This window comes from Channa argus, chromosome 10, assembly GCF_033026475.1.
Source record: "Channa argus isolate prfri chromosome 10, Channa argus male v1.0, whole genome shotgun sequence".
Lineage (NCBI taxonomy): Eukaryota > Metazoa > Chordata > Actinopteri > Anabantiformes > Channidae > Channa > Channa argus.
Window position 1 is genome coordinate 12,895,537 of NC_090206.1, and position 16,400 is coordinate 12,911,936.

A 16,400-nucleotide genomic window follows, 5' to 3' on the forward strand; every position below is an offset into this window, starting at 1 on the left:
CTATCAATAAAGTAACTAATGGGCACACCTGCTGTAATGCTATATACCTTATTGTAAATCATTTTGTGATATGAGGAGCCTGCTTGGAAATATATTGCTTTGTTTCATTTGTGTGTCAAGAATAGATATTTGGGGCAGTAACTACTTTTTAAGAATCTAACTTTTATCTATGTTTTGTGCAAATAGTGTCTTTGTTAAATAAAAGCTGAAATTTTAAAATCATGCTTAGATTAATGATCTTACCTATACATACTTTAAATCCATATGCATAGTCGATAATTGTACTACTGTATGGACAAGTCAGATTACATGTGTCATAGTTTATAAAATACAAAACAGCGTAGGTATTTTGTTCCTGCAAGACAACTTGGAAAACTGGTTTAGTTCAAATAATCAAATCAGACACACCTTTACCTGTTTTTTATGGCGTTATATTTTTTTTCTCTTGGTTGTCAGAGTAGAATAACTTAGTTGCAGGCCAATCCATTAATAAGTCTGCTGGTTGTTTCAGATATAGTTATACTAAAATATGTATGTATGCAACAAAAATATTTTGACTGAAAAACATGCTATTAACTGACATCAGAAAATGATGCAAGGGTTTGTCTCCCCCAATCATGTGGTTCGAATGTGTCAGTCTTCCTGTATCTTTGCCTGTTGCGTAAACTCGTTGCCATTGCCCTATTTCCATTTTTTAGATAGACCTTTATGTTTCACTGAATAACTCTGACTTTACTCCACTCAGCATGTATCAAATGCAATCAGGTGGCATTTGCTGGTGATTTTGATTTTAGCCGTGTTTCTGCAAGCTGGACACAAGATTGAGGCCAATTTGGAGCTACAAAACCATGCATCTGAGTTTGGGTGATGTGCCTAAGATTATTCATTGGATTGTGTGGTGGAAAATGTAACATTAATCATATCAAACCCTGTGTTTTTAGTTTGCTTTTAAATGAGTGGCAAGTTTCTTTCTAAGAAATGATTTTGAATTGTTCAAAAAACAAAGAGTGCTGTGTCCAGGATAAGTGAACAACAAAGAGCCCTGTCTGTTAATCAGTCCTATAAGGAAGACACAACCTTGCAGACAAGTGACTAGTGTGTGATGAAACATACTTCGACCAATGATGTGCATGATTATATGGGCATGGACTGTGTGCTTATGTACAGCGCCGTTTCTGGACTTTTTGCTGCCCTAGGCCTAAAAGCGCCCCCTGCATTCCTAATATAGAACTACACAAATGTGCTTAATGTTTAAGGTAAATATAAAACTAAGTATGAAAAATCTTAGAAAACATCATTTGCACATATTTTCTTGTACCACTTTATGTAGATCTTATTTCCATAGCTCCATGTTTTCTGTTCCCCAGAGGCCTTTGACCTTTTTATGCTACAGTGTAGGGATGTCATGATACCAAAATCTATAATATTAAGACACCTTTAAAAATATATATATATTCCATACCATTTGGTACCAAAATCAAAACATACAGTAGAGGGTCTAATCCATGCTTATGTCCTCTACAGTCAGGTTTGCTTTCTTAGCTTCATTTAAGTTTATGCTTCCTTAGTTGTTCAAGTATAACTTGAAATACAGGCTTATACTGCAAGATAAATCTTTTTGCAAGAAACATGAATCACCCTGCCATGTGCACAGCTCACTGTAGTCCTCATAATGCTCATTGATTTATAAAGAAAAAAAAGGCAAAAAAATAAATCTACCTCCAAACAACCTCGCCATAAACAAGAATGACTGCTACATATGCCATTGCCAAGCCAATGTCAAAGAAAATATCAGATTCTAAGCCATACACAACATCCTAACTAGAATGCACTCACAAAGCTGCAACATCAATATTTTGGTGACTTAATTTATTTCCAGTAATTTCATTGCATAGACAAACAGTTTTAACATTAGAAAAGTTCTCCTGGTATCTGTAGTGTAGCGGAAGATATTCAGCAGAGGCCTTTGTCATATTTGGTCCATATGAATTTGTTGTTTTTATGTTGACAGTATTTAATAGACATAGCTGGCTGTGTAAAGAGACTGTGTGGAGGCCTGATCAGCTGAGCCAGTGGGCTTGTACTCTCCTTTGGCAGCCAGACCATTGATCTGAACAGAACAACAACAGGGGAAAGTTAGAACAAAGTTAAATCTGAGTGTTAGTCAGCTACATTCACTGTGCAACATTATTGAAAGTCTGAAGAGACTTTAGAATCATTTACCAGTCAGTACAAAGTTCAGTAGTTTATGCTATGCGCAGTCCACAGCCACTTATTGTTGAGTGAATAATTTATTAGTGGCTATTCATTAGTAGTGATAGCCATTTAAGTGCCAAGTCTTACCTTGGCCCTGGTACAGAAAGCTTCCTGTGCAGCCTTCTTGTTGGCCGCTTTTCCCTGCCAGGCTGCAAGAGCAGAGGCCTGGAGTGCACGGCCATAAGAGAAGGTCAGTTTCCAGGGGCGAGAGAGGGGCACCTGGTTGATGGCGTTCAGGTTGAGGGAGGCCTCCTCCTCACTCTGGCCTCCAGAGAGGAAGCAGATGCCTGAAAATAAACCAAAATGCTACTTGTATTTTATTAACTGACTAAATTGCTTGTAAAGGAAAAAGTTGGCCTTATGACACTCACCAGCCACTGCAGCAGGGACGGTGCGCCTCAGAGCAATCACTGTAGCCATCCCAACCTGCTGAGGGGTATACTTTGTAGGGCAGGAGTGTCCAGCAGTGACCATATTGGGCTTCAGCAGAGTGCCCTCCAGGTACACGTGGTGATCAGACAGGGCCTTGTAGACAGCAGCCAGAACCTAAAGATGAGGCAGATTTATCTACTGCACATCCTCCCGAGTATTTACAAATAAGAAAATATTTTACAGCTGGTGGTATTGTAGTAGCACAAATTAAGCCAGACATGATGCTGAACTAACCTTTTCTGTGACATACTGGCAACGCTGCAGGTCATGGTCTCCATCAGGCAGGATCTCTGGTTCCACAATAGGCACCAGTCCATTCTAGTTGAGTGCATAAATACATTTTAATGAGACAAACTTTCAAAGGCTAATTCTTTAGTCTTTACTGTGGACAAAATGGCTGCCTGCACACCTGTTGGCAGATACTGGCATATCTAGCAAGGACATTGGCATTCTCATGAATGGCAAGGGCTGATGGGCAGCTGTTGGAGATCTTGAGCACACATCTCCACTTGGCAAAGTCACAACCATCCTTCTTGTACTGGGCACAGCGCTCAGACAGGCCATCAAGACCTGTAGAGAAATAAGACCATAGTTTGAACGGATGGCTAGTCTTATTCAGAACGTTTCAAAACACTGAATCTCCAATCCATTTTTACCTTGTGTGGTTGTCTCTCCATCTGTACCATTTAGAGCAGCTGTGCCTTTGTCAACCTGAGGCAAAAAATAAGAAAATTCAAGGAATCCTGTGCAAATGCATAAAGTTGAATGAGCACAATCTCACCGTGTGGCCTCCTCACCTTAATGCCAACAACAATGCCCTTATCCTTGATGACTTGGGGAAACAATTTGCCACTGTCTGATTTCTGGTACAGTGTCTCATGGAAGAAAATGACGCCACCCACGCTGTTGGAAATTGAGGGATCGGAGGAGAAGAGGAGGTCCCGGAAGTAGCGACGGTTCTCTTCGTTGTTCTCCACATTGATTTTCTGGAGGCGCTTTCCCATGGTGCCTTGAGAGATAGTGGGAAAAGTTTTAGTCCAGCACACGATGCAGATCTCGTGTTGCCATGGAAAGTGAGGTATGTTAAACTTGAGACTCACCTGTTGATTCATCTGCAGCTAGGATTCCCTTTCCTGGAGCGACGATCTTCTGAGCAATGTCAGAGAGCGCCTTCTTCTGCTCCGGAGACAGGGATGGGAACTGATGAGTCATCCTAGAGGACAGATACAAGTTACTGTACAGGAGTTCAGAAAATGAACAAAACTATAAAAAATATATATGGACACTGAATCCTTTCACTTAAACACGACGAATCCATGCCTCTGACAGCTTTCTTCTCTTGCGTCACTTCTGTAAATATTTGGCTTTCACGGTTGAACTTTAGCCCCAATTCAGATAAGCCCTGTCTCTGGATGTGCAAAATAAGCTCACAGTTCACGTAAAGTTGTTGCCCATGTGACATTTTCCCAATGCTTTCTGCAGAGGAATGTAAAATCTACCCTATGAAGAGTGGGACTTAATGAGCATAGTTTGTAAAAGCCTACAGTTAGTGATCATAAACTGCAGTCTGAACACGGATGTGCTTAAAGTATTTGCACAAAGCCAACGCATAACGAAAGCCTTTGACAGTCAATAACAATGTCAAAGAAAAGACACCACCACTTTATAATACAATAATACTGCTTTAGCATTCCAGTCTACCCATTCAGCTTATTGACCCGTTTATTTATTTCTACAAACTTTTTGTGCAAGATTAATCCAGATATGCAGCTTTAGTTCATCCACTTCAAAATGTGAGAATACCCAAACATGCACATTAGTCTTGCGTAAGCACGTCGCAATGGTTCAATTCAAATTTCCTGCAAAAATTTGAGCAACTGCAACAGTAAAATTTGCGCAAGAGTTAAAAACTCGAAAGCTCCTCTTACTTGAGAGTTTTCTCAAACGGCGACAACACAGGTGACCGACGGCCTCTGTTGTAATTGGAATTATTGAGAAGGCCGATAACTGCGTACAAATCTCTATTTATTGGTTGGTGCTGTGGGAGGTGCTCGTGATGTGGCGGGGCGTGTGCCGGACCGTTGAGGCAATTGGCCCCTGTCAGACTCACAGGGGCGGTGCATAGATGGTGTTATTATCAGTCCGGTCTATTGTGGGCTGAAAGGTCATATCACAGCCTACATGTGGTAATGACGGTGTGTTGTCTCAAACGAGTTATCAAATCAAAGTCTGCATGCACGCACGCATCACACAGTCCTGCGTGGTTTTTTTTCTGTCCCTGCAGACGATGTCAGCACTTTATGATGAAATGCAATTTGAGAGGCCTTTTGCAATCTTGCACATCAGGTTTCTTTGTTTCTTTTGGCCCAGGTGAAAGTGTAGGTTGCAACAGCATATGATAGTTTGCAGCTTTTCATTTCCATCGTTCCCAAAATTGTGGTCGCAATTAACTCCAATATGTCAATAGCAATACATATTAATACAGAATATCAATATTCTATGTTCCAAATGTGTACTTTAAAATACAACACATGAAATTACATTTTCATGAAAAACTTTTTATATTATTCATTAGAGGTCATCAACATTGTTTCCTCTCTCTCTTTCCTGTTTGTATGGGATTATTTGTTTGTGTGTGGACACCAGAAGAAACATTCAATATGTCATGGCATTTAGTTTTTATAATTGAGAGGCTTGTGGTGTTTAATAGCAAAAGTCTACAGTGCTGGTCCAAAGTCATTTCATGGACTCAAAAAGCCCAGTTTATCTCCTGAATGCGTCAAATTGCATGTTGACCACGTCATGCATAAACAGTTCTCGTATTGATTGCTGAGGACGGTCAGTCTCTAGCTGACCTCCTCAGCTGATAGGGATATTTGAAGCTATAGGCTGCAGAGGGTCTGGAACTCACTAATAATGACAAGCCAGCTTTTACACAACCTGGACTCTGCACCCAGTGCAATGTACCCTTTAATATCGCAGATCAGAGTTCAGTCTCTGTACATAGATACCTTTTTACAAAAGGATTAAAACAAAGAGAGTGTGAAGAGGAAAGTGCTAAATGTCCACACACATTATCATAATTACCTATCCTATCCTACCTACCTTACCTAGCACTTAATTATCTTTCTAAGTTACATTTTTTTTTTAAATCTATAGTATCCAAGTAGCCACAACACAAACATGATATGTGTTGCATGTCAGTTGCTTATGGTGATTTGATTACTTGAAAATGTTTTTGTGAGTTTGTACCATTAACATACAGTATTAGCTGCGTCCTTTCTTATTGCATAATGCTACTGTTTTATTTTGTGACCGGGTGATGGTTTACAATACAATTTATTCATTTTTTGTTATCCCCTTGTGCATTTTTTTAAATTTAACTGTGTTTGATCAAATACCTAAAGCAAACCTGGGACCATAATGGTGTTCACGTGTAGAAAAATTGCTCAGTTCTTGTTTCTGTGCACATACAAATGTCCCACAATGGGCTGTCTGCCTTAATTCCAATCGTACGTTAACGTTTGCTTCTTGCGCAGGCGCCTACAGTCTGCATGAATGTTGACGAGGGTTTGATTCTCTCCCGGTCGCTAAGGGGCGCAGTGTCAGCTGAGGGTGGTTCTGTTTGGGCTGTTAATGCTTCCGTTTCCGACAGGCAAGGGGACGCAACATCAACATCCACAGACAGATTCAGCTGATAACACAAAACTAGTTAAAGCGGTAAGAATTCGGTTAAGTTCCCCTGATCTTAGCACTTTAGCAAAGTAAACGCTGCGCTCTCTTGTGTCAGGATCCTGAGCATTTACCGCATTTAAAGCTGGAGTTAGCAAACGGCTAACGTTAGCCTACCGATTCATTGACCGATTCAATCAGTTTGTTCGGGAATTAAAACGCGATAGCATAAGATTTACGAGTTACTACGTTCATTGTTTGCGATAGAGAGGGTTTTACAATAAAGATAAGTACTTTATATTTGGCCACTTAACATACGAAACCTCCACTGATGTTACACAGTTGCTCACTTTGTCCTTCATCCACCAAATTCATATGCGGCTAGCTGCAACTAGCTCTGAAGACTACAGTGATTGTTCGTTGCATTGTTCTATTTCCGGTCTCTCCGTTTGTTTCAGGAGTCTGAGGATGTCGGGACAGAAGCGTCCTGCTGACCCCAGCGGCTCGTCGTCCTCCGGTGCACCCCCGGAGAAGCGCAGGGAGAGGGACGGAGAAGACGGGGGTGCAGGTGTCAGCGCAGCTGCCAGTGGCAGCACCGCGGTGGAGACGGTCATCAAACTGGGAGGGGTGTCAAATTCTGTGAGATACTGCTTATTAACCACAGTACTGCTAATACATGATGAACCACAGACGTGCAAAGTCTTTGGCTGCTCTTTCTTTCAGTTCTTATGTCTGAAGTAAATGTTTTTCAGGAGGAACAAGACATCAAAGCTCTTCAGGCTAAGAACCGAAAGTTGGGAGAATCTCTTGACCAAAGACAGGTAAATGACTAATACAGGATTTATTTAAAACTCATTATACACAATGCAGATGCTGCACCTGTCTTCCCTATTTGTTTTAGAATAAAAAAAAACCTTTTGGCTTAATTTTATTTTACAGGGTATCGAGGATGAGTTGCGAGAGCGAATTGAGAGACTGGAGACTCGCCAGGCCACAGATGATGCCAGTTTGTTGATCCTTAATAGATACTGGAACCAGGTAATAACTCGCTTACAGAGTTTAGATTGTGAAGTAATATGGAAAACGGCTCATCTGTTGTAATGGTTAAAATGCCAACGTGTTACCAAACTCCCTCCTCCAGTTTGATGAAAACGTTCAACTGATAATCAGGCGTTATGACCAAGCAAGCAGTGAACCTGAGAAATCGCCGGCAAGTGAGGGGCGTAGCCTAAAACCAGAGACTCCAGAACCCGATGGCGACTCCAACCAGGAGAGGTCCAAAGACAGAGGTAAAACCAAACTTTGGCAGAATCTGCACAGCGCTGTAAATTTAATATGTATTACCAGATATCATAAATAAATTATTTCCCACCCAATTATTGCCACCCAGGCCACCAGGGAGAGACAACCAACTCTTTCTTGGCTACACTGGCAAGCAGCAGTAGCGAGGAGATGGAGGCTGAGCTTAAGGAGAGGGTTGAGTCCAGCCAGAAGCAGGCCAGTCGAGTGGTTGAGATATATGACTGTCTGAAGAACACTGTGGGACAGCTCAAGGCAGAGCTGGACTCAGGAGCTGGTGAGATGAACAGAGGGAAGGTGGAAAAGGATATGATAACAAAAAAAATTACAAAAGTGGACTAAAGCTGAGGGTGAAATTTAATGGGTGGAAGATATCATATTATGGTCATAATGTGGGTTTAATGCTTTGCTTTTTAGAGAGCAGTCTGTGGCAGGTAGCTTCCAAACTGAACTCCCTCCTGACACGTGAAAATGAGCGACTGCAACAGATGACCGAGGACCTCAAGCAGAAGCACAGTCACATGACGAGCGAGGTGCAAATTATACGTTGTTCTTCATTCACTGTTGCTGGGAATAAACTTCTTTGAACCCTTTTTACCACATTGAAGGTGGTTTTTATTTAAATGAGTATTTAGGTTAAGAAACACAAGCTCCCATTATGATTTCACTCGTCATCCTCTAGTTAGAGATGGTTACTTGTGTCTTTGTTCTCTGTCTTGACCAGTCCCGGACTCTGGGTCGTGCAGTGAACAAAGCAGACCAGCGTATCAATGAGCTGCAGGTTCTGATCGAGGAGCTCCAGTGGGACATGGAGAAGATCCGTCGCCGAGAGAACCGTCTGAATGCACACTTGAGTGAGATCCTGGAGAGGGTAAGGATGATGGAGGCTTTTGTTGGGGTTCATATCAATGGCTCTGTTTGGTCAGTACAAAATGTCTGTTTATTTTATAACACTCCCTCTAATGCATCTCAGGTAAACAGCAAAGGCTATAAGGTGTGTGGGGAGGCCAGCAGTGTATGTGGAACCATAACTATAAATAAGAGAAAGGTAGGAATTGTATTATCATTCATAGTTTTTGTAAGACGGGAGATGGTGTTATAGGCCATACCTTACCTTTGTATATTTTTTTCCTGTTTCCCTACATCAGTTTGAGGAAATGAACAGTGAGTTAGAGGAGAACCGTGAGCTGGCAGAAAATCGTCTTACTGAGTTGCAAAAGCTCCAGCAGGACCTGCAGAATGTTCACCAGGAGAACAACAGCATGAAGGTACTTCAGTTGTTCCATTTTGACCATTTGGATTATAGTGCATTTTAACCTTTAATACCCAGGAGATGTAATTTTCTTTGTAAAAACTTTCAGTTTCTTTCAGTGAATTAAGTGACAGCGCAGAAATAAAGACAGGAGTAAAAAAATTTATTTAATTTAACCAATACACCTGTGAATTTTTTCTAAAATCTTTCCAGTGAATCTTAGGCTTCTGGGGAAAATGTTTATGTTCAGTACTTTATTATTTAAATAGTTAATCTATTTTCTGCATCCCCTGCTCTTTCTTTGGCTACCACCTTTGTTTCTGTTCCTGTCAGGTGGAGCTGCTGACTAGAGCAGAGGGCATGGTTAAAGAGACTGCAGAGTACCGCTGTCTACAGTCACAGTTTTCTGTCCTCTACAACGAGTCTCTGATCCTCAAGGGTCAGTTAGATGAAACGCGCACTCGCCTCAACACTACTAGGACAGCAAGGCTTAGACAGCTAGAGCACATGGAGGTAACCTGCACCAGTGTGTGTGTCTGTGGCTTCCTCTGATGTTTTCAAGCTTTTCTTACTTTGATAACGTCTGTGTGCAGAACGATGAGGTGGCTTTGCAGAGGAAGGTTCGTACAGAAGTGTTTCAGCTGGAGGACACACTGGCTCAAGTGAGGAAGGAGTATGAGATGCTGCGCATCGAATTTGAACAGACTCTTGCTGCCAATGAGCAAGCAGGTAACTCAGAGGCTCTGTTTTATAGTGACTGAAGATCACAATTTTGACAAAAATACAATAGCGCTTCACACTGCTGTCCTGGTGACAAAAGAGTCCTTATCTCTTTTGGTACCCATCTTTCTCTCTGGCTTTCGTTAATTTGTCTGGCTACCTCCATTGCTCAGGGCCTATTAACAGGGAGATGCGTCACTTGATTAGCACACTCCAAACCCACAACCAGCAGATGAAGGGAGAAGTGGTGAAATACAAGATCAGACTGAGAGAAGCACAAGCTGAACTCAACCAGGTAGGTCAGAAGGAGACATAGAAGCTCATCCAGTCAACTCTCACTAACAAAATAGTGTTTTTGTTACCTTAATAATAAATAATAATAATTTTTTAAAAATGACAGCCCACCATAAAACTCATGGCATTCATCTATTGCTTTTGTAGCTCCGTGCATCAAAGGGCAACGCCATTCTCCAATCCCAGTCCAGCACAGAGATGGATGTGAAGAATGAAACAACCTCTCCCTTGACCACTGCTGTTTCTGGGGAACCTGTGGTCAAGACAGAACCGGACAGCGGCTCCTTGACACCCAGCAGCACTGGTAATTAAAATAATCTCACTTTAAAAACATTCATATTTTATAAAGCTACAAGTGACAAAAATCCAATTTTTGCTAATTTTAAATTGTTTTTATGAAACATATTTGGATGGTCCTGGTTGATAATTCCTTTAATCCTTTACGGTATTTTACTGACTTTCTACAGGCATGTCAGTGAAATTGGAGCCTGGAGCTGAGCCAGAGGCAACAGTAAAGGAGGAGGACAAAGAGGAGAAGAAGGAGGAAAAGAAAGAAAAGGACACTGTAAAGAAAGAAGAAAAAGACAGAGAGCGTGAGAAGGAAAAGGAGAGAGACAGGCCAACTCGCATCAGTGCGAGCAGCAGCAGTGTGATAAAGGAAGAGAAAGAGAAGCCTGGCAGCAGCAGTCAGTCTGAGGAGTTATCTGGGGAGCGCCTTTCTATGGTCGGAGGGTCAAAGAGGAAGGAGATAGAGCAGCTCAAGATTGTCCGAGGAGAACTCAAGTAAGTAACATAAAATAAAATAAAATAAAATAAAATAAAATAAAATAAGCATATTAAATGTCTGCATTGACAAAACAGTGAAAGCTGATACATTTTGCTACTGTCAGGACATCTTTATAGCATATTTACCTTGCTTGTGATGAGGAAGATTTGTTTTTGTTTTGCCCGCAGGTATGTATAGAGGGGACTTAACAATGTCTGCATTTTTTTTGTAAGTTTCATTATTTTACTATAACGTTTTTATATACACTCCTGGATCAGTCTTTTTATTTTTAATTATGAAAAAAAAAAGGTCACTAAGTGTATATAAGAAATGTTTGTAGTAAAATAATGAAAATTACCTAATAAATTACTTTTTACAGGTTTATATTCTGATGAAACATTTGTACTAACTAAATGCGTATTAAATATATAAATAAATATGCATATTTGTTTTCTTCTTTTTATTCAGAATTTTTGTTGATGCAGTGGTTTCTGTGGCTAACGTGAAGGAATTCTTTAAATCACGAGCACAAGCTCACAATGAATACAAAGCTGCTGTTTGTATAAACTGCAGATAAACACAAATGTTCCCACTGTGAAATGATTAAATTGTTTAGGGCGTGTTTTCTCCCTCGTAAGTCTTTTCAGTTTTTAGATGATTTCTGTTCTTTAATTCTCGTTTAGACGTTTTTGAATAATGACAATGTTGAACATTTTGTTAAAGACCCTTATTGTGACTCTTAATTTGTGCAGAAAAGCCCAGGAGTCCCAGAGAGAGATGAAGCTGCTGTTGGACATGTACCGCTCAGCACCCAAGGAACAGAGAGACAAAGTCCAGCTCATGGCTGCAGAGAAAAAGGCAAAGTCTGAGGTGATCAACACACAACAACACACTCAAACGTTTTGTTCTCATAGTTGGCAGTTTTGGTGGAGGAACTGTTTATTCCCATCAGATATTTTTCACGATGGTGATATTTCTTTAGTGTTTTAAATTTGAACATCACATTTTGTACAACACAGATTCCAAAGAAGTTTACACGATGTGTAAAACCTAAATAAAAACAGAATGCAATGATCTCATCAACCCATATTTTATTCACAATAGAACATAAACAACATATCAGATGTTGAAACAGATGTTTTACCATTTCATAAAATATATTAGCTCGTTTTGACTTTGAAGGCAGCAACACAACTCAAGTTGCAACACAAGTTGCAACGGGTCAACAAAAGGCTGGAAAAGTAATTGCTGCAAATAAAAACAAATGGAGGAGCATTAGAAAACTAATTAGTTTAGCTGACAACAGATCAGAAACATAACTGGGTATAAAAGGAGCATTTCAGAGTGTCTCAATGTGACAAACTGCGTCTGTGGAACAATTTCAGAAAAATGTTCCTCATCGTAAAATTGCGAAGACTAAAGATTCCACCATCTACAGTTTATAATCTCATCAAAAGATTCTGAGGATCAGGAAGAATCTCTGTGCGCAACAGAAAAGGCCAAAGGTCAAAACTGGATGCGTGTGATCTTTGGGCCCTCAGGCTGCACTGCATTATAAACAGGCATAATTCTCTACTGGACATCACTGCATGGGCTCAGAAATACCTCCAGAAATCACTGTCTGTGAACACAGATGCTGTGCAATTCACAAATGTAAAGCTTTATCGTGCAAAGAAGAAGCCATTTGTGAACATGATCCTTAAACGCTGCCCTGTTCTCTGGGCCAAAATGTCATTTAAAATGGTTTGAGGCAAAATGGAAAACTGTTCTGTTATTTATATATATATATAAATTTAGAACTTCCTTTAGAAACCATGGACGTCGTGTCCTGGGGACTAAAAAAGAGAGACCACCCAGTTTGTTATCAGCAGACAATTCAAAATCCTGGATCTTTGATGGTATGGAGGTGCATTAGTGCCTATGGCCTGGGCAGATTACACATCTGAAAAGGCCCAATCAATGCTGAAAAGTATGAAGAGGTTTTAGAGCAACATATGCTCCCATTCAGACAGAAATCATTTGGTGCATCATAAAATGAAAAGCAAAGGCCCAGGACCCTTGAGCAGCTAGAATCTTGCATCAGACAAGAAGGGGACAACATTCCTCTCCTAAATCTCCAGCAAGTGGTCTCCCCACTTCCCAGACTTTTACAGTTGTTAAAAGAAGAGGGGATGCTACACAATGGTAAACATTAGCATCTCTCAACTTTTTTGAGTTATGTTGGTGCCATCAAATTCAAAATTAGCTACTATTTCCTATGAAATGCTAAAATCTCTCAGTTTCAACATTTGATGTGTTTTTTATGTTCTATTGTGAAAATCAATGCTTTCAGATTTTATTTACGTTTTACACATCCTCCCAGCTTTTTTGAAATTGGGGTTGTAATTAACAGATACAATAGTCTACTGTAAATAATTACCATTATTATGATGATGGGAATCCAGGGAGAAGAGCTGCGACAAAGACTGAGGGAGCTGGAAGAGAGGGAGAGGAAAGAGGGCAAGAAAATGGCTGATGAAGAAGCGCTAAGGAAGATTCGCTCTGTAGAGGAGCAGATTGACATCCTCAACAAGAAGCTCTCTATAGCCAAACAGGTGATGATTTCATTATTTTATTTGCATGTGCCAATCCTTTTCCCAGTTTTACTTTACTGTTTACTGTTTACTGTTTACTGTTCTCTGAGCCTCACTTTCCTGCATCCCCTGCAGGAGGAGGACGCACTGCTGAGCGAGATGGACGTGACAGGCCAGGCCTTTGAAGACATGCAGGAACAGAACATCCGCCTGATGCAGCAGCTCAGGGAAAAAGACGATGCCAACTTCAAGCTGATGAGCGAGAGGATCAAGTCCAACCAGATTCACAAGTTGCTAAAAGAGGAGAAGGAGGAGCTGGCTGACCAACTGCTCACTTTAAAAACTCAGGTGAGGCGCAGCGTGACTCCCAAAGGCAAAACCTAAGTATAGGAATATGAATAAACCGTTTTTCACACTGTTTAAATTCATCAACAAACAATTAACCACTTTAGTTTAGAGTTTTTTTGTATATTTTAAAAGATGAATAAAGCCTATATAGCCCTATTTTTTTGTGTCTTCTCCATATGTGACCAATTTTGTTTTACTCTTTGGCTTTTTTACCATCCGCATTTTATGCTCAACTTCAAACTCTAAGCCTTTTTAAAAAACTATTATCATTATTGGGGGATTTGTCAGGTCGACGCCCAGCTGCAGGTGGTGAGGAAGCTAGAAGAGAAGGAGCGCCTCCTGCAGGGAACCATCAGTGCTGCAGAGAGAGAGTTGGCTCTTCGAACACAAGCTTTAGACATGAACAAACGCAAGGTAACAGATAATTCTGTTGTAAAGAGGCACATTTCTGAAAAGGGTGGAGCTTACTCCTAAGGAAATAACTGTAATGTCATACCATATGTACATACTATAAGCACATAAGGGATTTTACAGTTTACAGTAAGTGTTGAGAATAACCAAAGACATCTCTATATTCTTTAGGCACAGGACTCTGCGTTGTTGTCAGAGGAGGTGCGAACTCAGCTGGAGCAGGTTCAGCAGAGACTCAACCTAGTCAGAGAGGAGGTGATAGAGAACAGCATCTCCAGGGAGAAAGAGTCCTTTAACGCAAGACGGGCACAGGTAACAACACAATTAAGCAGCTTGTTTTCTAACGATATCTTACATTTGTGGGTCTTTGTTTCATCCTCATTGTATGTAGGCTAAACACGTAGTGCTAGTTTATTTTTTCTTGTCTTCAAATGAGGTTTTCTCTAATCTGTCCTCAAATATAAATAAAAAGTGTCAGACAGCACCCTCTTATTTACAGTTGTAAATTATAAATGTCTTTCAGGAGGACATCTCCAAACTTAGAAGAAAAATTGAGAAGGCCAAGAAACCGGCTGAGAAAATCAGCAATGGAGATGAGATCCTAAATGAAGAAATTAATGAGTATAAGGTGAGTTTCTGTGAAACAGTAAATATTAATCACCTGTTTTGGTTAACCCATGTTAGATTGTAGAAAGAATTACTGAACAGCATAGAAGGGTCATTTGAATATCCAGTACTTTTTGTATGTCTGTTGGCTGCATAAGAACACATGCATTCACGTTGATAAAGCACTTGAAATTGTCTTATTTGCATGTTAGAGGAGATGATTGATGCTACTGTTGTGTAGCTAACACCTGAGTCATCTAACATAGCTTAGCACAGTGACTGATAGCAGGGAAAAGGTAAGAAATTCCAAAATGTCTTTAAATTTCATGATCATATAGATGTTATTATATTTGTTTGTACAATGACAAATTGAAAAAAGTACAAAGCTTTTTATAGGTTGTTTTTATAGCGGACTGTATGTTGGCATTGAGCAATTGGCAGGAAGCCAGCAAAGACTCTGGGAACGAACATAAAATACTCCAGCACAAATTCCTCAAGTGGTTTTTATTTTTATTTTATTTTTTGTATTTATACTTTGGTCACTGCACAGATTGTGTTACCTTTTGAATGGAGCCTGTGTAGCTGATATCCTGGTAACCATTTGAGGGGGTCAGCAAGGGGGTGTTTTAACTAAATGAACCCAGAGTTATCTTTATCACTCTGGTTTGTGCCAAATGAGACCAGCTGTCAGCGTGATCACACTCTTCTGACAGGAACACAGTGAGGCACCAACTGTGTGGGGAGTCAGCATCACACCTTAAAGTCTGCAGACTAAACATGAGCCTGCAGATTTTGTCATAAACTTGTAAGTGGTTTAGTAATGAGGGATCCAGCTGTTCTGTGCAGACTCCACATGTTCTTGAGAATCAGTCAAGGCCACAGGGTTTATTCTCACCAGTGTTGTTGTTAAGCACAGTTGAGCTTTAAGGCCCGTCTGCAGTCACAGAGCCTCGCTGCTGTTCCACCCACTGTGTAATCATTCAGCTGCAGATAAAAATGACTTCTGACTTCATTGTTCAAATCATTCTCCCCCATCACCCCCCTCTCTCTTTCTCTTCTAGGCACGTCTAACATGTCCTTGCTGCAACTCCCGAGTAAAAGATGCTGTTCTGACAAAGTGCTTCCACGTCTTCTGCTTTGATTGTGTCAAGACACGCTACGACACCCGCCAGAGGAAGTGCCCGAAGTGCAACGCTGCTTTTGGAGCAAATGACTTTCATCGCATTTACATCGAATAGACCTGCAGCTCCCCCACAAATCCTTATACTGGGAAGGGTCCACAATGTGGAGCTAGATTCACTCAAAAGTTTCCTCCTTTTGAGTATGTACAGCCCATCCTCGTGTATCTACAGTACAGAAAATGAGTCCAACCAGTGTTGAACTGAACAGAACGTTTTTCTTTTTCCCTATGATGTAATGACTGAAATCGGCTCCAGTATCCACCACTTTACTGTATGTTTTCAGTCAGTGGCTCAAGAAAAAGTAATGAAAAATGTAGTGAGTTTGCATTACATCCGAATACTGAGGTGTGTATGTTTGTGTGTGTGTGCGCGCGCGCGTGTTTGAAAACAGACAATTACACAAAATTTTGAAAGGAAAATATTAAAATGTTGAGAAAACATGACTTCTCCTTGTGCAGTTGATGTTTTGGTCATGTTGGTGTGTCATCTTCTCTTTCTCCAAGCTGTTATGAAATCTCCTGCCTTCATACTGTGTAATTGCTGTTCTACTAGTCATTAAACTGACGTCAAGTGTCCAGCTTCTACTTCCA

General features: G+C 40.5%; 2 protein-coding genes across 2 annotated transcripts; one reads left to right on the plus strand and one right to left on the minus strand.

Moving 5' to 3' along the window:
• Positions 1 to 1,852: 1,852 nt before the first annotated feature.
• aldob (aldolase b, fructose-bisphosphate) lies at positions 1,853 to 4,769 on the minus strand. Its single transcript, XM_067519146.1, has 9 exons — positions 4,617 to 4,769; positions 3,789 to 3,901; positions 3,486 to 3,697; positions 3,345 to 3,399; positions 3,098 to 3,258; positions 2,923 to 3,006; positions 2,628 to 2,802; positions 2,344 to 2,543; positions 1,853 to 2,110 (listed from the first exon to the last, which is right to left on the minus strand). The coding sequence occupies exons 2-9, from the start codon at positions 3,898 to 3,900 to the stop codon at positions 2,015 to 2,017; spliced, it is 1,095 nt and encodes a 364-aa protein (XP_067375247.1). The 5' UTR covers position 3,901; positions 4,617 to 4,769; the 3' UTR covers positions 1,853 to 2,014.
• A 1,484-nt stretch (positions 4,770 to 6,253) lies between these two features.
• rnf20 (ring finger protein 20, E3 ubiquitin protein ligase) lies at positions 6,254 to 16,385 on the plus strand. Its single transcript, XM_067517745.1, has 22 exons — positions 6,254 to 6,408; positions 6,819 to 6,999; positions 7,113 to 7,181; positions 7,300 to 7,398; positions 7,502 to 7,649; positions 7,751 to 7,936; positions 8,077 to 8,192; positions 8,384 to 8,530; positions 8,633 to 8,707; positions 8,808 to 8,927; positions 9,245 to 9,424; positions 9,505 to 9,640; positions 9,805 to 9,926; positions 10,073 to 10,229; positions 10,393 to 10,708; positions 11,444 to 11,561; positions 13,136 to 13,285; positions 13,400 to 13,612; positions 13,901 to 14,026; positions 14,195 to 14,335; positions 14,547 to 14,651; positions 15,691 to 16,385. The coding sequence occupies exons 2-22, from the start codon at positions 6,829 to 6,831 to the stop codon at positions 15,865 to 15,867; spliced, it is 3,072 nt and encodes a 1,023-aa protein (XP_067373846.1). The 5' UTR covers positions 6,254 to 6,408; positions 6,819 to 6,828; the 3' UTR covers positions 15,868 to 16,385.
• The last annotated feature ends 15 nt before the right edge of the window (positions 16,386 to 16,400 follow it).

Excerpts from the sequence above, each read along its gene's own strand:
- aldob (XM_067519146.1), bottom strand. The coding sequence starts at position 3,900 with ATGACTCATCAGTTCCCATCCCTGTCTCCGGAGCAGAAGAAGGCGCTC. Across the intron at positions 3,698-3,788 it reads AGCTGCAGATGAATCAACAG|GCACCATGGGAAAGCGCCTC; the intron begins GTGAGTCTCAAG and ends CTATCTCTCAAG. Across the intron at positions 2,803-2,922 it reads GCCAGTATGTCACAGAAAAG|GTTCTGGCTGCTGTCTACAA; the intron begins GTTAGTTCAGCA and ends CCTCATCTTTAG.
- rnf20 (XM_067517745.1), top strand. The coding sequence starts at position 6,829 with ATGTCGGGACAGAAGCGTCCTGCTGACCCCAGCGGCTCGTCGTCCTCC. Across the intron at positions 7,000-7,112 it reads TGGGAGGGGTGTCAAATTCT|GAGGAACAAGACATCAAAGC; the intron begins GTGAGATACTGC and ends AATGTTTTTCAG. Across the intron at positions 8,531-8,632 it reads TGAGTGAGATCCTGGAGAGG|GTAAACAGCAAAGGCTATAA; the intron begins GTAAGGATGATG and ends AATGCATCTCAG.